This window comes from Martes martes (genome assembly GCF_963455335.1).
Source record: "Martes martes genome assembly, chromosome: 3".
In the NCBI taxonomy this organism is placed as follows: Eukaryota; Metazoa; Chordata; class Mammalia; order Carnivora; family Mustelidae; genus Martes; species Martes martes.
Genome location: NC_137890.1, coordinates 66,284,104 through 66,308,584, shown reverse-complemented (window position 1 = coordinate 66,308,584; position 24,481 = coordinate 66,284,104). Strand labels below are relative to the sequence as shown.

The 24,481-nt window shown below is 41.8% G+C and overlaps 1 protein-coding gene across 2 annotated transcripts; it reads right to left on the bottom strand.

Annotated features, from left to right (window-relative positions):
- Positions 1-358: 358 nt before the first annotated feature.
- On the bottom strand, positions 359-23,989 carry SMAD9 (SMAD family member 9; the record flags this gene model as incomplete). Of its 2 annotated transcripts, XM_080799242.1 has the most annotated exons (6): positions 359-502; positions 5,183-5,439; positions 11,786-12,007; positions 13,822-13,932; positions 17,561-17,824; positions 23,578-23,989. In XM_080799242.1, the coding sequence occupies 6 exons, from the start codon at positions 23,987-23,989 to the stop codon at positions 359-361; spliced, it is 1,410 nt and encodes a 469-aa protein (XP_080655368.1). The 2 variants fall into 2 exon arrangements, with proteins under 2 accessions (XP_080655368.1, XP_080655369.1); XM_080799243.1 differs by lacking the exon at positions 13,822-13,932.
- Positions 23,990-24,481: the final 492 nt, after the last annotated feature.

The following is a 24,481-nucleotide window of genomic DNA, read 5'->3' as shown; positions in this document are numbered from 1 at the left end:
AACATACCTTATAATGACATGGCTGACTAACACTGCCTTTTTTTCTGCCAACATTTTTCTAATTCTATCGACACGGTTGCTTTTCCTTTGTTTCCTCCCACAAAAGAAGCTGCTTCTTATTATAGCATTGGCATGAAAAACCTGCTTTCCTAATCACGTTGTGCCGGCATCAGGTTAACTAGAAATTCTAGTGCAAATTAACTGGTGATAAAAAAAAAAAAAATGAAGAGTATATATTATGTGTATTTACATTATGTACTTAGAAACTTCACTTAGTTGCAAATCTGAAATGGTATCTAAGCCACTGCCTGCAACAGCATTTACTCTATAGAACTGTGGATTAAGACATGACCGGCTGTTAAGACACTGAAGAAATCGGGTTATGTGGAGAGCCCATCTGAGTCAGAACTTTGTCCAACCATTGCAGTGGTCCATGAAGATGAATCTCAATCCAGCAGGGGGTACTCGTGACATCCTGGCGATGATACTCAGCTCCCCAGCCCTGGAAAGCAAGAACAGAGCCCAGAGTGATGGTGGCAGACTTTTGGTCAGCCTTTAGAGGTGAGAGACAGGCATCAGTGCACACATATGCCAGAGCAGCTCCTGAGACCCGGGGAGAGCGTGCCCTCCACCTTCCTGTAAGCACAGGACAATTTGTGCATCAACCAGACACCCGAGGAAGAGTCCAAATCAAAGGATTCCCTCTGGGCTCACAGCTCAACACACGGACCTAGAGTGGTCTGGTCTCTAGGCACACCGGAAACACTGGCAAGTCATTCTCTCGTCCACAAGGGAAGGGGCCTGACTTTATGTTCAACCCCTTCCTGCTGAAGACAGTGTTTTGCACAAAACAGATGCTCACTACAGACCAGTGACTGGATCTCAAAGGTGTAAAGACAGAAGTGAGGGTGTTCTTGATTATTCAGGGTTGGTTTACAAAGCTTGTTTCTCCTCTCTCTCTTTTAGGCTCACTTTTGGCAATTTCCCATTTATTACCATTCACAGAAGAGACAGTAAAAATAAATAAAAAATAAATTTGCCTATCTTTATTCTCTGTATGTTATACATCAGTGACAAGTTATTTTAAAAATGAAGAGACATCACACATCACTGTTATTGGGAACAGTGACTCCCTGTAGTTCTTAAAAAATTGGATTTCAACACAACCATTCTGCCTGACCCCACTTTACATTCGTGAGCACAAGCCTCAAGTGCCCCTCTTGATGCCACCTGCAATCAAATGACTGTCCCCGAGTCACTGTGCTCTCCCACTCCTCCCCACACCCCAAATGACTGCTCACTCCTGCTCCTTTTCCCTAAAAACTCTAACACCTACTCCCCAGTCTGTTTGTGAATGATAATCTTCTTTTTAAAAATTCTTTATTTAAATTCAATTTAGTTAACATACACTGTATTATTAGGTTCAGCAGTAGAATTCAGTGATTCATCTGTTGCATACAACATCCAGTGCTCATTCCATGAAGTGCCCTCCTTCATGTCCCTCACCCAGTTACCCCATTCCTCTACCCACCTCCCCTCTGCCAACCCTCAGTTTGTTTCTTAAGAGTTCAGCATCACTTATGGCTTGCCTTCCTCTTAATTTTCATTTTATTTTAACAAGATGTAGAGCAATCAGAAGGGTTTCCACAGCACCTGTGCCAACACACTCACCCTTTCTATTTCTCAGCACAGATTAATTATCCGTGCTTCCAAATAAGCCAGTCCATCCAGTTGTGCACAAGACTCAAATGCCTTCCCAAGGACATCATTCCCGCAAATCTCCCCATTCTTCCCTACAAGATTTTGTTTTCTGCTAGATCATTCCCATCTACATAGGAAAATTCTGAAATAGCTCCCATCTTCAAAACATTTCTGCTGGCCCTATCACTCCCACCACTTACTGCTCTGTATCTTTGACCTCCTTTCTAGCAAAAACCCTCAAACAAATTATCCATACTGGCTGTACCAATTCCTCTCCCTAGGGTTCTGTCCTGAAGCTCTGATCTTCTCTGTTTAACTCAAACTCTTGGCAGTTCCATCCAGGCTCATGGATAAATACTGTGCAAACACTGACAATTCCTAAACTGACATCTCCAACCCAGCCCTCTCTTCCTAAATCCAGACTGGTACCTCTGTCTCCTTCACATCTCTACTTTGACGCATGTCAGACATCACAGAGGTATTCTCACTAAAACTGAAGGTTTTACCTTCTATCTACACCTGATTCACCTGCATCTTCTCCCTACCGGGTGGGGGCAAGTTTATTTCTTTAACTCCTCCTTTCACCTTCCCCCGTGGAATCATCTGCACAACTCAGAATCCTTCCCCTTCTTACACCGTCTATGAGATTGCTCCCCCTAGTGGGCACAACCGTCATCTCTCATCTGAATACTGTAATAGCCTCTTAGCGGGTCTCTACTTCCATCCTTGTCTGCATGATACCTGCAAATCACATAGCAGCTACAGTGATCTGATCTTTTAAATATTTAAGTCAGGGGCGCCTGGGTGGCTCAGTGGGTTAAGCCTCTGCCTTCGGCTCAGGTCATGATCCCAGGGTCCTGGGACTGAGCCGCGCATCGGGCTCTCTGCTCAGCTGGGAGCCTGCTCCACACTCCCCTCTCCCATTTCTGCCTGCCTCTCTGCCTACTTGTGATCTCTCTGCCAAAAATCTTAAATATTTAAGTCAGATCATGAAATCCTAGGCTCATATCCCTTCAGAGGCTCTCCATCTTTTTAAAATAAAAGCTGAAATCCTTGCGTTGGATCTCACCCCCAGCCCCACCCCAGAATCCCTGACTCATGCTCCAGGCACCCTGGCCTCCTCGCTCCTACAAATGTTAGGGTAAGCTCTTGCTGTCTGGTTGGCCTTTCCTCTGTGTCTACTGCTTCCCCTCTAGATACCCTTACAACTTGACTCCCCTGTCTCCTTTAAGTCCCCACGGAGGTCCACCCTGTCTATCTTTATAAAACTTGCAACCGACCCCTACCCCAGCACGCCAATTCCCCATACTCTGCTCTATGTTTCTCTTTCCATTCACGTTCTTTATTATAGCTGTTGTTTACTGCCTGTCTCTGCCTTCTGGAATATTGATTCCATGAGGGCAGTGATCTTGAGTAATCACTGATATATCTCAATTCCTAGAATGGCGCCTGGTGTGGCCCATGGTAGGTGCTCAATAATATCTTATTGACTGACTGAGTCCTAGAATCAGTAAAAATCAAAGCTAAAAGATGCCTTATAGATGATCTAGTCCATCCCCTCTTAGTGGAAGCCACCAGTGTTTAGTCCTATAATTTCTTTTTTTAAATTTCAATAATGTGTTTTATTCAACTCAATCTATCTAAAATATTATCCTATCAACATATAATCGATATGAAATTACTAATGAGATATTTTACATTATTTTTATCTGTACTGTCTTCCCCGCCCCCCAGCCCCAGTTTTGTTGAGATGTAATTGATATATACTGTGTCAGTTTTAGGTGTACACACAATGATTGGATATACATACATTGCAAGATGACCACAATACGTTTAGTTAACATCTATCACCTCACATACTTTCCCATTTTTTCCCCATGATGAGAAATTTTAAATTTCTTTAAACTGATTGTCTGTTGCAACATTATTAACTGTTTTCTGTGAACTGTATAGCTTTATGAAATAGATCTGGCTGATCTTAGGACAATCAGATGTCTATGAAAGCTTACGTTACAGTGAAATAATTACCTCTGATGTACTGGCATTTCATCCTAACTTTAAAAACACAGACCTGGAGAAAATAACTAGGAGTCAAATGATTGTTCATTAATGGCAATTTAATGCCCTCTGCTGGTTCCAAAGCATCAGAACATTTAGAAAGATCTCCAGGTTATTTGCTAACAGCTTTACAATATAAAAATGCTTTTAAAGCTTAGCAGTAAATTTGCTTTGTCATCATGAAAGAAAGGGTTTCAAAAAGCCATTTTTTAAATTGGAAACTATATTCTTGATTGCTATTTTTAAAATAATTACTAAAATTATAAATACAATAAAAATAAGAGTGTAGAAAAATAGGACAACTCTTCTTCATGGTAATCTTAAAAGATTAATAAATTTTACTTTGGAAAAAACCTGGAACAATCCATACTGATTTCCTGGGTGGATATGTGACAATGTGAAAACTGTCACATAGACCCAGAGAGTCTGATAAACAACCTAAGATTCTGAAATATCAGAATTATTTGCAACTGCTTTGCAAGAGATGAAACAGCCAAAGACTTCAGTGTGCAAATCCAGTTGGCTTTCCTTCCCACTAACTTCCTCAGTTCTCCGAAGCCTTCACATCAACGTTAGTAAGATCTAATTCGAGAAATTCAATAAATATTCATAAACAGAACAGCTACTACTCGCTCAGAGTTAATCATACCCAACATAATATTTCCATCCCAATTTGTTTATGCCTTTATAATAGCACTTAATGTACAGCGGCTTGTATTAGATACTACTCTCTGTTCTGTAGCTTTTTTATAAATATGATCTCTCCTGTTGACCTGCATGCTTTCTAAGAGTAAGGGCAATGTTTTATTTAAATCAGATAAATTCAACATTTACTGAGAGACAACAGTGCTCAGAAATTTGAGAGATGAGGAAAAAAAAAAACCACTTTGTGGCGTTAAATCCTATAAAATCATCACTGTCACTTTATCTTCCGCATGAAAAAATTCAGATTACCACCTTGTTTTTCCTTCAAAAGTAAAATCTTTTAGAATTTTCTTAGGGGTGCTGGGAGGCTCAGTCGGTTAAGTGAGCCTTCAGCTCAGGTCATGATCCCAAGGTCCTGGGCTGGAGCCCTGTGTTGGGCTCCCTGCTTGGCAGGAAGCCTGCTTCTCCCTCTCCCACTCCCCCTGCTTGTGTTCCCTCTCTCTCGCTGTGTCTCTCTCTGTCAGATAAATAAATAAAATCTTAAAAGAAAAAAAAAAAAGAATTTTCTTGTAACTGCTGAACAAGAGTGGATACTCCTGGAGGAGCTCTTCCTAGAAATACCTGAACAGAGTTCCAAAAGAAATCCTCCAAAGCAAGAACAACCCTGTTTCCTACTCGAATGGGCGGTATAGACGCCACACACCCAAAGGATGCTTTTTGGTTTGTTTTACTTTGTTTGTCATCTTCTATCTTACTATCTGAAAGTAAGCATCCTTACCTTAACAAAGCTCATGCGGATAGTGCACATCTTTGTTAACTCGTAGACGACTTCAAATCCATGGTGAACCGACTGCGCCAGCAGCTGAGCAAAGAGCTGGTTGTTGAAGATCTTGAGGCTGCAGCCGCTGGGGATCTTGCACACGGTGGCTGGGTGGAAGCCGTGCTGATAGTTGCAGTTCCGGCTCTGTACGAAGATGCTGCTGTCGCTCACACACTCGGCGTACACCTCGCCCCCGACGTAGTATAAATGCACACCTACGAGGTTAAAAACAGTGTCCCTCAAGCACCAGCATCGTGTTTAGCTTCGGATTAACACCATTTCCTCTCACTGCAACCTCGTGGTATGTGACTCTCTCTCGTGAAATTAATTTTATTATCACCAGCCAGAGTAAAAGAGTGATCAAAATGCCCACTTATTCTAATTATACTGTGGGGTTTTTTTTTCCCATGAGTCCATTTATAAGCGGATTGCACCCCATGTTTACAATGATTGCCGAGGCTGTTGTGCACTGCTCCTTCTGTCACTCTCGATCTCACACTTATTCACTCTCATAATATTAGAAGCAAAATAAATACATAATGCAGAAAACATCCTTCATGTCCATGTATCAATAAAAAAATAGAAACTGGGCACAGATAATATCAAGGAAATGTCACTTACCCCTTTAGTGCATATACTAAACCCGCTTCAGAGGAAAGAGTAAATGAAGTTTACTTTTTTTTTTTTAAGTTTACATTTTAACAATTATGAATCCATTTGTCTTAATAAATACCTCAAAGAGATTTATTTCATTTTAGAACTTGTCACCTACCATTATAGAAATAATGCCTACATTTTACTTAAGAACAACGAAATTCTTGTCACCTTTTCAGATATAAAGACTCCCAGTCAAAATGTTGCTTATTTTACTTTACGTCACGTTTTTGGACTTAAAATGCAAAACACCATCCTGAGATTGGTGCTGCCCAAACTAATTTTCATTCCAGATTAAATATGAGTTGACTCTCTCACTCCAGGTCTCTGGGTTTAAGACTTCACATATATTTATAGCAAGAGACTGGCGTTAGATAAAACAAAGATGCTCTAGTCTAGTGAATATTAAATACCAGCACATTTTTCCTCCAGCCTTTCAGCAGAAACAAAATTTTCCAGCATTATGTGTCAACGTGATGGTAAATACAATTGTCACGGGGTCACAAAGTGTTCATAGAAATGATCCAGAGTACACGGAGACTGATATATCTTGGATCTCCTCTCCTTTTCTCCCAACTTTCCGCTCCCTTTTCTTTCTCATGTCCCTTCTCTCCCTGAACAGCCTGGGGTCAGGCACCCTCAGCCCTGGCCATGAGAAGCAGCAAAGAGGGTCCTCTTGGCTGGGATATGGTATCTGGCTGCACTGACGTGTTGGAGGTGAGGCTGGGACAAATACAAACAGACTTCTTTCCCAGTCCCCGTGAGCTCCCGGGGAGGGCCGCCGCTGCAGTGGTTATGGTTGTTCAAAAAGAGGGAGAGCTGGTGGGGAAAGAGCCAGAGAATGAGATGGCCAAGTGTTCAGGATGTATTTGAATTGAATGACCTTCAAATTTACAATCCTCCCAGAACCTACTAGGTAGCATCGATAGGATTTTTGTTAACTAAACTTTGGTTTTTATTTAGGGGATGATTTTCAATCCTGTGGAAGTATTATCCGCAACCAAAGCACAGTTGGCAGAATAAGGAAAGCGAAGTAGAGGCTGGGCAGACAGGCAGGAGTTTAGTGTCCCGAGCAAAAAGAGGGGGCAGAGCCAATGGGATGAGCACACGGAGGCCTGGGTTGGCTCTGAACAGTAGGACAAGGGTTGAATTCAACCCCACCGTGAAGGAAGGAAGAAAGAAAAGTCAAAGGTGTGTGGGTGGCTCAGTTGGTTAAGTGACTGCCTTTGGCTCAGGTCATAACCCTGGAGTCCCAAGACTGAGTCTGGTGTAGGGCTCCCTGCTCAGCAGGGAGTCTGCTTCTTCCTCTGACCCTCCCCGCGCTTGTGATCTCTCTCAAATAAATAAATAAAATGTTAAAAAAAAAAAAAAAGTCAAGTAGGCAAATGATTTTATTTGCACCCACTTGATAAACCAAAACCATGGCTTTAAATGACTTGTATTTTAGATTCAAAATCTCCAAAAAGAATAGTGAGCAATAGGATGATGCCCTTCCTGAGATGCCAAAGAGGAACCAGGCAGTGTGGTCCTCAGGCAAGCTCTTCCAACTTCTCTTGGGCTGCATCCCTCTATCCAGGCTTCCCATTTGTGTGTGACTGCCGCCCACCTTCTACAGAGATGAGGGAATATGGAGTCCTGTGCTACTTAGGGCCAGAGGCACCATGGGCTTGATTTGGGTCTGCCAAGTCAGACTGCAAATGTGTTCCCTTTGGGTCCTCTTCCACAGTTTTGAATGACAGAGAAATGACAGGAAAGATAGGGAGGAAGGCGGGTTGCTTAGGTTGCTCAGACGGTTCTGAGGCTCTGGACTCTACCAGAAGAAAGAGAAAGTTGAGTCCCAGAGTGGAAGGAATGCACATAGGTTCCCCTCTGACTGGGAGGGAGGGACAAATGTCAGCACAGAAAGTAAATCTCATTATCCTGTAGCCCTGCTCAGAGACTCTAGTACCTCTTCATTTCCTTTAGAATAATCTCAAACTTCCTGACTCGAACTCAACACCTTACCAAGAGTTTGTAATCCATCTGTGCCTTGCCTTTGTTTCCCTGTTTTCCACACACCATTTTAAAAACATGGCTGAATATCAGGATCACTTAGAGCTTTAAGAAAGTGCGTATTTCTGGGTGTAATAATGGTACTTATATTTCGAAATCCCTTCTATAGATAGATAAAATACTCAAATCTATGATGAAAGGATATGAAGTTGGAGATTTACTTTAAAATACTCTTGCAAAAATACTGTGGAGGGACAGTGGATAAGAACGCATAGACTGTGAATCATTACAGAAGCTGGAGAGGGTGATACGAATATTCTTTACAAGATTCTGTGCACTTCTGTATGTGTTTGACATTTTCCAAAATAAAAAATGTTTTAACATATGACGATAAAAGTAATAATATAAAAGCACAAATTTCCAGATCCACGCCAGGGCTTTGGTTCAGGGGACAGGCCCTTGGTGGGACAGTGCCCACTGTTGTGCACTGCACAATTCTAGGGTGTGCTTCATAGCCTTCCAAGATTTATAGCATCATTATAAAGCTTCTCCAGAAGATGGCAGTAACTTCTCTTGAGAAAGGGGCTTCTTACAATTCACACAAAGCCATCACTGGCCTGGTGGCAAGGTCAGTTCCCTAAATCTGAATCTGAAAACTTTAAGTCTCTTTGGACAATATGATGAACAAACAGGGTGGGGCCCAACTGGACTACAGAGAATGGCCCACCTCAGTACTCACTCAGCCTTTCTGCTGGGCTGGGCTGCGCCCCCTGTGATGTTTCTCAGCACCACTGCAGCAATCCTGGCCTGCCCTGACAGGCCAAGTCCCACCGCCTCCATCCCCACATGAGCAAGAAAGCCCAGGAGGGACAATTTAGAAAATACGGGGATGCAGAGAATAAAACTCAGCCACAAATGCAGAGCCCAGAAATAATCAAAGCTAACATTTGCTATATACCTTTCAGTTTTCTCCTTCATGCGTGTTTTTAAACCTTTCATCCTTGGGGCGCCTGGGTGGCTCAGTTGTTAAGCCTCTACCTCCAGCTCAGGTCATGGCCCTAGGGTCCTGGGATGAGCCCTCATAGAGCTCCCCACTCAGCGGGAAGCCTGCTTCTCCCTCCTCCACTCTCCCAGCTTGTGTTCGCTCTCTGGCTGTCTCCCTCTTTGTCAAATAAATAAATGAAATCTTAAAAACAAAATGTTTCTCTCTTCCCTCGCTAACAATTTAATTTTACTGGAGTTGCCAGGGAATCCTTTTAAAGTGAAAATTCAGATCTGTAAACTCCTGTGACCTGGTCCTCTCCCCTCCTCTTCTACAACTTCCCCACTCTCTTATCCATTTTATTCCACTCACCCTGAATTCCCTGCTGTTCTTACAGTGTATAAACCAGGCAGGCTTCAGGGCCTTTGTACCTGCTGCTTTGAAAAGCTCCCTCTGCTTTGAAAGCTCCCCCTCCATGTGACTAATTGCATTTTTCTTTCTGCTGAAATGTCACCTTGTTAGGAATGTGCTCCCTGCCTATCCCATTCTACTTCCTAACAAGCTCTCTCCAATCTCTTCCCCTCCTGTGTTTTCCTCTAGACAAATCCTTAGAGATATATAACATTATTCCTTTTCTGTCTTTCCTTAGTTATGTGTAAGCAATGAAAGCCAGTTATTGTTTGTTTTTGTTTGTTATGTTTCTTTGTTTCCAACTGTTGCATCCCTAATGGTGGGACAATTTGGCTAAGAATAGATTCTCAACAAAGATTTGTGAGATGAATGCCTATCTCTGAAATCTAAGTGTCTCGACTGATTAATTAACTCCAAAGAACAAGTTAACTTATTCACTAATGATTGGAGACATTTTGCTGCAAATTTATTCAGGCTGGTGTTCCAGGAAGCCATGCTGCTCAAAAACAAAACAATGCAAGGGAGCACCTAAGAAGCAGTCCCCTGACCTCATAAAAGACTGACAGCTCTTCCTTTAAAAATACTCTACGCTAATTTTTCCCCATGCTTTATGGCATGGCTTATATCTCCTCTAAAAAAATTATTTTCTCAGTAAAGCACTTTCAAACAGCTTTCTGAAAAAAACTGACTTTGCCTTGGGGAACCACATTAGGTGGAGGGCTCTTCCATTCACTGAGCACTTAGGTGGACTTCCTGATTTTCATAAAAGGCTGTCAGTCCTAGCTCTTGTTCCTATGGTTTCTTAACCTGGGGATTAGCTCTCAGGCAGGAACACACAGAACCTCAACTCCCATGCCTGCATCAGCAGCACTCTCAAAGAGCTACTTGCAGAAAGATTCCCAGAAGGCATTCAACACTCCTTTCATGTTTGAATCCTATCTTTGGACCAAGTGGAATCAGCAGAAGTCTCATATGCAGACCAGTCCGGAAAGCCCCTCAGCACACAGCCAGTCCCACAACATTATGTTGTAATACTCTGCCTTTAGATTTCACCTGAAGATTCTTATAAAAACCATTTGAAAGTAAAGCTGTAGTATCTGAGAAATTTATTTAAGAATTCAGTCAAAGGGAAAGTATTATTTCCTTTGAAGAATGGCTATGTTTCTTCCTTTGGGATAAAAATTACATTATAGTGTGTTTCCATTTTTTGACCTCCCTGTCAGAAAACCTAGAGCACAATTTTAATCATAGCCACAATGCTAACCTTTAGTTGCATTCTCCTTCCTTGCCACCCTCAACCCCCTGTTCCTGATTTTCTACTTTCCATTTATCATTTCACTGCAAAGTTTTCCTATAAGCCATCTCAAAGCCACTATGGAAAAATATAAGATATAAATAAACATAAATATCACCATTAGAACATCAATGAAGGGGCACCTGGGTGGCTCAGTCATTAAACATCTCCCTTCAGCTCAGGTCATGAACCCAGCATCTTGGGATCCAGCCCCATATTGGGCTCCCTGGTCAGCGGGGAGCTTGCTTCTCCCTTCCAGCTCCCCTGTGCTTGTGTTCCCTCTCTTGCTAGCTCTCTTTGTCATAAATAAATAAAATCTTAAAGAAAGAAAAAAAAAAACATCAATGAATAAATTCAACCTGTTTCTAACCAATGGTTGTAGGTTTTCTATGACAGGAGACATTTAGGGATTATGCTAAGAAGAATATTAGAATGTATCACCAGGTACAATAATGAATCTCCCCTGGAAATTTGAAAGGAAAGATTTGTGTCTACCTTCCTGAGGTGGTCTGAGGGCTGGATGGAAAGAGGAAAGATAAAATGACTCTAAAGGTTCTGTACAACTATGATTCCACGGTACTCTGACACAATAGTGGGCAACCAGGTGTCAAACACTACCAGCTACTCTAATGTGAAGAAGATGATTTAAAGATACACAGTGAGGGCTCACATTCAGCTGGGATTTTCTACCATTGATCACACCGATGAGATAGGCTTCAAAGCTTCGTTGGCCAAACCTCAGGGAGGCCTGTGTCCATCTGGCTTCATAACACTCCTGAGCACAGGAGAACCCCAAACACTACCAAAGGCTTCCCTACATAAATTATCATGATTTTCACTACCTACCTTCTAAGTCTCCAAAGGTCACTTTACCTGGTATAATATAATCCCCCACCAGAATTCCTCCTCTGAAGTTTTCTTATTTAGCATCTTCAGGCAATTCAAAAATAATTCATGATAATTCTATTTAGTAAGTTCATCCTGCTTTCACATTTATCCTCTTGTTTTTCTTACCACTTTTGTCTTAATACTTATCCTAAGCCACCCTCTGAAAGACGCTACGCTGACCCTAGAAACAGAGAGACCACGACCCTGTAGCCTCGGATCCTCCTGCTGGCTTACCAGCCTGAGACCATCCTGCCGGGTTACGTGGCCAATCCGTGGCTTGTTTCTCTCCCCACGTTTTAGCTCCAAAGAACATATACATGAATGACATATTTGCTTTTACCCTTTCCTATGTGTCTCCTGGTGTTTTCTATTGTTGAGTTTCTGTTTACATTAGAAAGAAGTCCAAGACAGAATCTGTTCCTGTTATTTGAAGGATCTGTGAATCCATCTATAAGTACGCTTCGGGAGGAGGCCTGGAACGTTTCCCCAACTCGGTTGTTGAGTTCATAGTAGGCGACTGAGCACCAGTGCTGCGGCTCCTCGTAGCAAACTGGCCGGAAGTCTGGAAGGAAAAGAACCAGAGAGCACATCACTCCCGTCATGTCTGGCTTCCCATCTCATGATCCCACCTGGACAACATTCATGCTCTTAACCAGGAGAGGTGGCTGCAAGACAAAGATGCTCTCTGTGATCTCTCCAAACCTGTCCCCTGATGGAAGATCTGTGTGGGGAGCTCATCTGGTCGCCACACGTGTGGCACAGAGGCCACGATACTTGTGACTCTTCCATGGTTAGAGCATTTGTACTCATATGTATTAGTACTGAAGGGGTCTGACAAACAACAGTATGAACAGATTAATGTAAATTCCATCACCCGGAGAGGAGACGCCTCCAGGGAAGGGGACAGGCTGCCTCCTCTCTACAGGTTAAAGATAACATATCACTGCCATTGGACTGAACAGAGTCCCGGTGACAAGAGTATCATTTTCCAAAAAACTAAGGCTGAAAAAATAATAGTTTGGATATGATGAAAGCCAAATCAAAAATACTGGACAGGACTTAAAATTACTTAAGAAAGAAAAAAAGAAAAACTACATAGATAGGGTCACATTCTCCATTGCATACATATGGAGTACTTATACGGCATAAGGTATTTTTAAAGACAGCACATGTTTCATCAGGAAATCCATGAACGTTATGTTTTCACCTTAAATTTTTCAAAGTAATTAAGTTGCCAGTAACCAACCAAAGTTCAGAGTTCTTTCTTTGCCACGCACACTCTTTCTCTGTCTTTTGACTGATTATATTCGCTCTCTTTTCTTTGAATACCTGAGTAATTCTCGTATCTACAGTGTGTTCCTATGTGCACTGAAACATAAATTTATGAAACATAAATTAGGGGGTTATTATTTGATTTACAAAAGGACCTGTACTTGTAAAAGACTTCACCCCTACAGACTTCAAATCGTACGCTCTGTTGGACCCTCTCTACTCGGTGTGGTTCCTGAACAGTAGACTCTGCATCACCTGGGAGCGTGTGAGGAATGCAGATTCCTGGATCCCACCCCAGATCTAAGAAACCAAAATCGGCCTTTCTGTAAGATCCCCGTGTGGCTTACATGAACATTAAAACTGAGCAACATTGGGGTGCCTGGGTGGCTCAGTGGGTTAAGCCTCTGCCTTCAGCTCAGGTCATGATCCCAGGGTCCTGGGATTGAGCCCCGCATCGGGCTCTCTGCTCGGCAGGGAGCCTGCTTCCTCCTCTCTCTCTGCCTGCTTCTCTGCTTACTTGTGATCTCTGTCAAATAAAAAAATAAAATCTTCAAAAAAAAAATTTAAAAAAAACTGAGCAACATTTATTTACTTAGCCTATTTTAAGAAACAGATAAAATTCTGTAAAAACCCTATTTACATATTTGTCTGAATCCTATTTACATATTTATGTATATTTACATATTCGTGTGCATTTACATATTTGTGTATATTTGCATATTTATGTAGAGCGCCCCTCTAAGCTAAATCAAAGACACCACTACAAAACTATAGTATATACACAACGGGGATAAAATTGCTAACTTAAACACCCATTTCTGTACTAAATATCAAGAACTACAAGCATCTAAATGTTAGGTTAGAATAAAAAATTAACTTGCTCTAGTAACCAGGATGACAAACTAACACTCTACGGTGATGTGGAATGCCAAAGTTAGAATGCAAAGCCATGCTCTCTGCCTCTTCAAAGACATGTGAAATAGCAGGCTAGCATGTTTTGATTTGTTTTTTTTTTTGTTTGTTTTTTTTATTTTGTTTTGTTTTAGGGTAGTAGGAAATGCTCTTGGAAAACAGCTTCATTGAGCTGTTCATCTACAAATTTACCTCCATTAGGCACTGACAGCACTAAATGACTATCAGCTGTGGCATCTACGGGTCGGCCATTCTGGGTCCTTGGGGTTCCTGTGGCCTGATAAGGCGGGGGTGGTGTGTCAACTAAAAGAAAGCAGTAAAACTGATACACTACACTAAGACAGCTCCAGTCTTCCTCGCTGTGAAACTCCTGAGCCTGGCACATAGTGCTGCTGCTGGAGAGAGACCAGTCACGTCATCGGGCTATTATTTAGTGACACTGTAAGAAATCTGTTGTCCTGACATCCTCACTAAACGGTCGATTAGTTTTCCCTCTGACTTGGCAGTTACCTAAAGAGTTGTAAGTTCCAACGACTTCATAAGATTTTCAAATCAAGGAGCTATTCTCCTAGCTTTCTCAATAGCGCAGGAGTCTATTGCCTGGCTTTCAAAACAGAAAGTTAAACCTTCTTTGAGCTTAGTTTTTCAATTCCTCTGTTGCCATGGATGGTACAATGACCTCAGGGATGCGAGGTCTCTGAGATAGTTCCCAATGCGCCTCCAAAATGCCCAACAGCGGAAACCTGATTATAACCTTGTGCCCTAAGGCATGCGGAGAAGGGCTCCTCTCCCCAAGTATCAGTTCCTATAATCGGGCAGTGATCATGCTTAGGCAAATGCTGTGCATTTGGTAGACAAGATCTTAGGAGAAAGTAATTCACAACACAATAAAAACTCCTGCAGCAGAGGAAAACCTCTTTAGTGAGAACCTCAGAATAACTGATTCCTCCTGTATATATTCCTGCTGTCACTTCAGAATCGTCTTATTACATTAGCAGTGGGTAGAGTTCAGTGGCATAAAAAGCTGAATCAGTCTGCCTTTGTCAAACTGAATTTTGTCCATCCAAGTAGTTCCCACACTTAAGCATGCATCAAAGTCACCAGTGAAACTTGTTAAAGATGCAGTTTCCTGGTCCCACCCTCAGAAATTTGAGTCTGGAGATCAACGGCTGGATGTGGCCATGAACATTTCCCAGGCACTGCTGGCAATTCGAATGCAGACCACATCGTGCAACCACGGGTAAGACGTTTTCCTGTGGGAAAATAAACTATGAGCCTGGTAAAAAGTTGTAGAGCAAGGTGGCTCTTCTGCAGGTCCCAGAGTACATCTATCTGTAAAACTCAGGAACTGCACACAGAGTTACCATATCACCATATCTGCTCCTAGGCATATGCCCAAAGGAGCTGAAAGCAGGGACTCAAGCAGATGCTTGCCTGCTAGTGTTTGGAACAGCATTATCCACACCAGCCGAAAGGTGGAAATAGCCCAAATATCCATCAGTCAACAAATATTTTTTTTTAATGTGGTGTATCTTTATTTTGGAATGTTATTGTTTAATTACAAAAATGAAGTAAACAACACAGGCTAACAACATAGTTGAACTATGAAAACACTATGCTAACTGAAATAAGCCAGACACAAAAAGACATATATTGTATGATTCCATTTCTTTGAGGTACCTAGAATAAGCAAATTCACAGAGACAGTAAGTGGACTGGAGGTTGCCAGGGGCAGGAGGAAAGGGCAGGGGAAGAACTGGGAGCTACTGCTAATGGGTACAGAGTTTCTGTTTAGGTGGATGAAAAAATTTTGGAAATAGATGGTGGGGATGGTTGCACAGAACTGTGAATGCGCTTAATGCCACTGGATTGTACACTTAAAATGGTTAAAATGTCCAACTTTATGAGATATGTATCTTACCACAACTTTAAAAATTAATAAGTGAAAACCACTACATTGCACACTTTAAGTGTGTGAACTGTATGATGTATGAATTATATCTCAATAAAGCTGATTAAAAAAATGTGAACTATTAAATTTCAGAATCTCCTTTTAGCTTCACTTATCTATGGGTCTGTTTTGCAGGTTGTATTTTGCTGTTAATCATTCAGAAAATAATTATTTTCTTTGAAATTAAAAGAGCCATTCCCTCCATGAAAACGAACCAGCTTCTGCAGAGGTGTTGGGGTCCGTCCTTCATGGGTGGGAGGAGGGGGAAAAATATCAACCTTTGAGTTTCACCAGTGCAGGAAGACAAAGTCAGCATAGGCAATCTTTACAGCACAGATATGTTTCAAGTAAACAGGTGTTCTGTGACATAATTATCCTCCTGTCCCTTAACCTTGGCTCTGTCCTCAAATGACTTCTCTTCCTGTTGTGTCCCTCTCTTGGTGAATCCAGCTCCTTGTAAGACAGCAACCATCTCCTCCCCACTGAGTGGATGACTCCTGAGCTCCCTCCCAGCGTCTCAGCTTTCACCCCCGCATCAAGTTCTGTTGAGTCTGTCTCCTCAAATTCATTGTCTTTTTCCCCTCCCCACATCCCTTTGTTAGTTCAGGTCCTTATCATTACTTGTCCGGACTGTGACAGCCTCATTGCTTACTTACATGATTGTTCTCAACAGCTACTGCCTCCTGAAGGTCAGAGACTCTTGTCAGACTCAATCATCATTGCACCTCTCGAAGTAACACAGTGCCTGGCACTTAGTAGGTGTTCAGCCATTACTTACTGTCTCAGTAACATCAAGAGCTATAACCCTAGGCTCTGACCCAGTTCCACATGCCTGTGTGGTGATTCGTTTACTCTGCAATCAACTGACGAGCAAACACTGTGTTTTTGGACCTGCACTACATATATAAAAGAGAAGATGACTGGCACTTGAATGGGGGAGAATGTGTAATGAGGAATTATATAACGTAGTGTGATAAATGCAATAGTAGATGTGTATGAAAATAGCAGCTGTATTGCTGAGGGAGCAAAAGGCAGAACTGAATAACTCAGAAAGGAAGGGGCACCTCCTTTTCTATCTTCCCATATTTTATAAGTTCTGTGAGGACAGGGACATTTTTTACCCATCTTTGAATTCTCCTTCCAGCTCCCCAAGGCAATGCTTGTATATAATAAGTGTTCCATAAATATCCATTAAATAAAGGAATATATGAACACATGAATGAGGCAGACTGTAACATTTAGCGCCAGATGAGTTTAGCCTGGCCTCTAAGAATTTGTCGCTCAGGATATGATTCATCTCACACTCAAGAGGTGCATATAAATCTCTTCCTCATGATCTAACTTGGACCCACTTTATAGGAGCGGCAGCATGTGCAATTGTGACAATGTGCTTGATTCTCCCTTTTGCACAGGATGTCCCTTCCATAGGCTTTTTCAGTTCAGCAAACGTTTACTGACTAGCTCTGTCTTCAAGATGCTGTGCTGGCTTCACACAGCACGAAAGGAGAAGCACCGGCTAGGTGGGGCCCAACTCTGCCCCGGGGAAGTTAAGCATTCATCTTTTGGAGGCCGGGACTCCCTGTGTTTACTGAAAGAGACAGCCAAAGAAAAGGCCAAGCATGGACCCCTCACGTTGCTTACCCTCAGGTCAAGTCTTTCTCCTTGGGTTAGAGAAGTATTTTATCATCTTATTTCTGCTACCTTAAAAAAAATCCCTGGAAATTCCCAGAGATGCTGTTCAAATCCGTTTAGCATCTTCCAGAGGGTGAGAACCAGAAACCAGAGCAAAGATATGTGTAGCTCCAGGATGGATAACTGCTCCCACCTGGCCCTGATCTTAGAGGTGGGCACAGGACATGGCCATGTAAACGGCAAAACTCCATATGAATATGAGTAACAGTAACTGTAATTAGGACGGTCCCACCATAACTGATTGTGTTGGGTCAAACTCCACGTAGACGGACAGCGGCTTTCACTGACCTGAGTGTTGATAGGGGCTCTCTGGCTCCGAGGGGCTCTCTGGGGAGTGAGGGTAGCCCGCGGTGCACGGGGACTGTGTGAACACGTGCCCAGGCCCCGGAGAGGGAGGGAAGGCCGAGCACGGAGGCTGCTGGAAAGAGTCCGGATAGGTGGCGTTGTGCGGCATGAGAGGCTCACTGTGGAGGGAGGCACTGCGGAACTTGGCCAGAAGGCTGAGCTGGGGGTTATATTCACTGTGCCTTGGCACGAGGACGGGAGGCAGCACTAGGATGAGAAAGGAACGAGTGGATTAGAATTGAGCATTGGCTCCTCGGCACAAAATCCAGTGGACGCTTGCTGTTTGTGTCTGCCCATTTTCTTCATGATAAAACTCTGTTTTCTGGGAACTGCCCACCCACCATTCTTTGTGCTTATTGTAAAACTGTCAATTAAGGTTCCGTCGTTTCCCAGAAAGTGAGCTGGTGAAGCAAACTAAACACCAGTGTTTAGTACTTAAACACTCTTGCAAACTGAATATTAAACAGAGTATCACAGTAAAAAGTTTAGAGGAGAATCATTCTGAGGTCAGCACACTAAAGAGACTGCCTATTCATTCCTACCACAGAAATTACTAGAGCTGCCCTATTATCTGGATTTCTGCAGGACTAATTGTTTGTGTCTTCCTTTGATTCTGCCAATAAAGTGGTTTGGTTTTTTAAAAGGCAAAATTGGTTTCTAAGTGATGCCCAGAATATTTTTCTTTCAGAGACCATGTTGAATTATTCAGACGGCCACCCTAGTGCTGCTAAAATTAAAAAAACAAAAAAAAAAACAAAACAAAACTACTTGTCTTTATCAGAAAGCTCTTAAAGGTACCTAAAAATGACTAAGTAAAAGATAAACAGAGAGTAATACAAAGTGAATCAGTAAAAGATAAGCATCAATAAAAAAACTTATAAACAAAGCCCTATGTATGTTTTTTCTGGGTTCCACATTAAAAAAAAAAAGTGGTTTTGATCCTGATTCTATACAAAAAGTTAGGAATGGATGCAATTTTCAAGGGCAAGATAATATTATCCAGGCATTCCTAGTTCTTACTGACTTCTAAAGTGTCACAGTGCCTGGCAGAAAGAAGATAATCAATAAATGTGGTACAACCTGTGACCAAAGTAAGTTCCAGAAAGAGAAGCAGAGAAAACAAGGAGGAAGTGGTCAAAGGCAATTGCAAAGCTCTTCCAAGGGAAAATAATCCTGACCCCCAGCTGTCAAAATGGAAATCAATACAAGAGCCCCCCCCAAAAATAAATAAACAAATAAACTACAAGATAGATATCAGAGATTTAAAAAGAGGAAGAAAGAAGTTAATATAAATTAGCTAAATCCTCATCTTTTGTATTAGTCAATGAAATTACCTGAAGGTGAAAAGTGCAGAAACAGATATATAAGCATATTATATAGGATTACTTCCATAATTTTTAGTAATTAACGTATAAACATACTGTCTACATGTATAAATATATTATCTAGAGTTATCTCCATAATTTTTAGCAATAATGGAGGGAACAAGCAAAAGAACTAACCAAGAATGATTAAGAGAAGTTGTTTCTGGAGATGGATGGGTAGCTCTTGTTTTTAATAATATTACTGATTTGTTACCACATGCAAGTATTGATAAAAACGTTGATAAAAAGTAAATGTTTTGGAATAAACAGATGACAACAGCAGCGATAAAATAACAATAACATCAATCACAAAGTCTACCACTTCTCCGCCATCATACATTTATCTCTTTCCTAACAAGCAAGTTAGAAAATAAACTCAAACAGGTAAATGAAATTCTAAAACTAAACCACCCCAGCTGAGGGTGACAGAGAAACAGAGAAATGAATTCTCCCCCCTTAAAAAGCCAGTGTACGTGTCTACATGTATAATGTATGACATTACAGAGCCCTCCACATCATCATTCAAAAATGAGGTGGATGATAAGCCATCATTCCCTTTTATGTGTTCCATGAATACGTAGGAACAAAAAGATGACCTGCTTTATCAAAGGGGGGGCCCGAGTACATGGTATATGGCTTATATATATATATACATATATATATACATGGTATATGGCTTCTTCTGCACCGACACTTCATTACAATGCTAACAAGGCTCAAAACAAACACTCATTTTTCTTTTTTGGATGAAAAAGAATTGGAATAATCTCTGTAACTTCAGTTGTATTGTTAAATATCTATAGTGTATTCCTAACATTGTTAAATATAATGCCTCATAACATCCAGAGGCAGAAACTTCTATTTCTTCATGGGCCAAAGATCTGAGACACCAGATCATTGAAAGACATTGAAACAAATGTCTTGATAATTTATTTTTTACCATCCACGTAAAACCAAAGGCAGTGATTTCTGTAAAGAAACCAATGGTATCATCCCGGTTAGCATTCAGCTTGACTGGCTAGTTTACCTTAGATATGCACTGGTCATATTTTTAAATATTTCCACTCAAAACATAGCTTTCCTAGTCCATCTGGACTGTTATAATAGAAATACCATACAGTGTGTGGCTTATAAACAATAGAAATGTATTTCTCACAGTTTCAGAGGCCGGAAGTCCAAGATCAGGGTGCAGCATGGTCAGATTCTGGGGAAAGCTCTCTTTGAGGCTACAGACTGGGACCTTTTGTGCCCTCACAGGGTGGAAAGGGATGAGGGATCTGTCTGCGGCCTCTTTAATAAAGACATTAACCCCATTTGTAAGGGTCTGTCTGCATGACTGAATCACTTCCCAAAGCGACCCCCCCCCCACCTCCTAGTACTATCACCTAAAGCATTAGGTTTTCAACATATGAACGGGGGGAGGGAGGGGCACAAAAATGTTCAATCCATAGCAATAGCTATTCCTAATTACTAAATTATATTTCTAGATCATAACTGCTGCTTACAAATATGACATAGTAAGATTACAGACGTTGGTTTCAATTTTATGCCACCTTTTAAATACAACACTATCTTAACAACTAAGCACCACTTCGGGGAGAACAGTGGCAGGAGTTACTCCTGCCACATATGGGGTGCAGAGCAGAGCTGAAAAAGATTTTGTATCTCTTTCAAAACTCATGTGGTTTTCATATGTGGGTATTTTATGTAGAGAAGAAATTATACTCCTGAAATAAGCTCCAGTTGCGTGGAATAAAATCATCACACACTACAAAAACACGGTTTGCCCAGAAGCTACTAGACACAAGCCGTGCGAAGTGAGATTTGGGGACTGGTAACACTTTACCAGCTGCTAGGTGCCAGTCCAGGAAAATACAGTATTGAGGTTGAGACTGAACTGTTTAGAAACTTATTAAAGTTAGCAATTTGACAGGGTAATTTTATATCTGTTGAAATGCAGATATAAAATATTTTATTATAGTAAAAAAAAAAGCAAACCTACACTTGCCTTTTTATTTTTGTCTTCTTAAAATTTCATTTGCCACGTAATTCGTTTGCATTACAAAAGCACTGATATTTGAAGGATTGAAAATTTAAAAATTAAAACGGGTCCTTCACTACAGATAGTTAGAAAGAACTTAAATAAATGATATAAAAAGTTGTGTGAGTAAAAAGAAAATCAGAGTGCAGCCTTCAGTGTTCCTAAAATGGGGGAAGGTTGTCAAAAAAATGAGATTTCAAATGCAAAGAAACTTAATTAAGCTTTATGATAACTAGGAACCCAGTAAACTTGCTTAATATTAGCACCCTCACTGTTCTCAAAATATTTACTTTAAACATGGCCAGAAAGTTAAGTACAAATTTGATTTTTCTAATAAAAGAACAAAAACAAAGTTAGGAATAAAAAAATCCTGGATGGCTTAAATATTACCTTAAAATTAATACAATCTCCACCCATCTTTCATTTTGGAAACTCAAACCTAAAATATTATGATATGAAATCCATCTGCCATATGTAAATATATTCACATTATCATTTCTAAAAAGAACCTTACATAAACTAAAACACAAACTAAGCCTTTAAAATTAGGTGTTCTAGGGGTGCTTGGGTGGCACAGCTGGTTAAGTGTCTGACTTTTGCTTTCAGTTCAGGTCATGATCTCAGGGCTGTGATCTCGGGGTCCTGAGATCAAGCCCCACGTTGGACTCTGCACTCGGCTTGGAGTCCGCTTGGGTTCTCTCTCTCACTGCCCCTCCCTGCTCATTCTTATGCTCTCTCTCTCTCTCTCTCTCTCAAATAAATAAATCTTTTTTTAAAAATTTAAAAATAAAATTAGGTTTTCTAGTATTCAAAAGGAAAACCAGAGACATTTAACAAGGTACTTCCTGCAATGTACGTTTTACAACTACATTCCTCAGAAAGAGAGAAATGATTTCTTAATGAACATTTTTTTCATTGGGTATATTCTAAATGCTTAATATAACTCAAATCTTTGAAACAAAAAAGGTATCAAACCATTATCTTAAACTCGGACCTGGATGACTTTTTAAAAAAAATATTTTATTTATTTATTTGACAGAGATCACAAGTAGGCAGAGAGACAGGCAGAGAGAGAGGAAGGGAAGCAGGCTCCCTCCTGAGCAGAGAGCCCGATGCGGGGCTCGATCCCAGGACCCTGGGACCATGACCTGAGCCAAAGGCAGAGGCTTTAACCCACTGAGCCACCCAGGTGCCCCTGGATGACTTTTTTTAGTATGCAGAGGATCCAGAGAGAAGCAGGCAAGAAAAGAAGGTGGCTAAGACCTATATGATCTAGTGGAAACCCATCAGATTCACCAGGACTTTCTCAACAGTCTCATACAGGGACTAATCCTGGAATGAAGTGACCGTGAGAAGCATCCACACCCAGGCAGTTTTACAATAGGATGGCAAGATCTGGAAGCCTGAAAGTCACCTCACAAAGACCACTGGCAGCTGAGCACGACTTCTCCACCATTGCTGTAAGGTTAATTGAATTTTGGAGCCAGGCAGCAGGCTGGACCTCCACCATGGCCTGCATGCCTAGACAGAACCATCTTTTAATGGACATGGGCCATTCCCAGAGCTCCTGGGCCAGCCCTCTGGTCTCCTGGGATGAGGCAAACAGCCAAACAGGGAGAGGAAGCTTCTATTAAAACTGCATCCCAGCAGCCACAGAAACACTCAGTCCAAGAGGAATGGACTCCAACTGTTTCAGTCAGTGTGAAGGACAAAGGTGAACTCCAGACTTCAAAAAGACACACAAAAATGTGTGTCCACACACACATATGGGTGTGAGACGGGTTCCAGAACGATATCTTCTTATATTTAAAGCCACACTTAAGAACAATTGCCAGTCTCTCCCAGCCCCTGTTGCTTTCATTCCCTGAAAGGATTTCCAGCACTTCTTTCACTGGCTGTTTGCAGACCCAGGCAGGAGATACTTCCATGTATCGGAGCTTACGGAAAGTGGCAGCAAAAACCTTCTTTAGGGGGCGCCTGGGGGGCTCAGTGGGTTAAGCCTCTGCCTTCAGCTTGGGTCATGGTCTCAGGGTCCTGGGATCGAGCCCCGCACTGGGCTCTCTGCTCAGCAGGGAGCCTGCATCTCCCCCTCTCTCTCTCTTGCGATCTCTCTCTCTGTCAAATAAATAAATAAAATCTTAAAAAGACAAAAAAACAAAAAACCTTCTTTAGCTTAGTTCAGTTTCACTGAGGGAGACAGGATGGGAAGGAGGATTTTTTTTTTTTTTACAGTTAATCATATCAAGGCCATATTAAGATCTTCAAATACCCCAAGAACTAGAAAAACCTGATGATGATAAACTCCAAAATACATCCAAACTTCATTTTTCAAAATCGCACAAAACTTACATGTATACTAAAATTATCTTCTTTCTAGATTTTTCTGACTACAGAAGTTTGGATTACTTCCTCAAAACTGAACCTTCCCCTCTTCCTTTCTTTTGGTGGTGTTGGGGGTGGGGTCTTTGTCTTGCTGACGCCCCATCACTCCTCATCAACTGGGACACAGCTCCTCAATTTTTAAAACAAAGGATGATATCCGGAAGAAAACTCACCTGGAGTTTCCACCCGGCGGTAGTGATAGGGGTTAATGCACACCTCTTTCTGCTTGGAGCCAAATGGGAACTCACAGCACTCCAGCGGCTTCAGCTCGTGATGAGACTGGAGATCAGGCCAGCGCCACACGCGGCAGTAAATAACATGGGGCAAACCCTTGCGGTGGGACACCTGCAGCCGCCCATCCAGAGACCGGGGAATTGTCACACATTTGCTGGGCTGCCCTGGACAGCTGAGGGCCCTCTCCAGCTCATCCATGGCTCCTTTCTTCTTCTTTAATTTCTTCACTAAGGAGTCTACCGCCTTCTCTGCCCACTTTTCCTCTTCATCTCCTTGCTTCCAGCCTAGCAGTCTCTTCACTGCTGGGCTGGTGAAGGAGAAGAGGGAGCTGATGGGGGTGCTGGAGTGCATAAGAGGTGAACTGCAGGCGTCCGGGGCCAACGGGAACTGGACAGACGGCCCGTTACTGCCTGCAGGGCCTGAGGGAAGAATGTAGCAAGCAACTCTCCAGGGATGTCATAGGTACAAACTCTCCAGGGATGTCGTAGGTCTTTCTTTTCTTCTGGAAGTAACTGACCGATTCAGCTTGGGAACTTGGTTGACTTTCTCCCAGGCCCTACAAGGGCCTGGCCAACTCTGGAAAACAAAAACAAGAGAAGACAAAGTTCTAATTAGCTTCATCGGGATAATTTTCAGAAAAAATTAAACATTGGATATAAGGAAGAAAATACTCTTCAAATGTTTTAGACTTGGAAAGTCTTAGTCATCTTTGATTCTTCCCTCTCTACTATCCCCTTACCCAAGTCTTGGTAATTCTGCCTTCAAAGTGCCTTTCAGATTTTGAAATTTCTCTGTTTCCACCAACATGTGAGGTCTCACCCCCCTCACCACGCTCCTAGATTA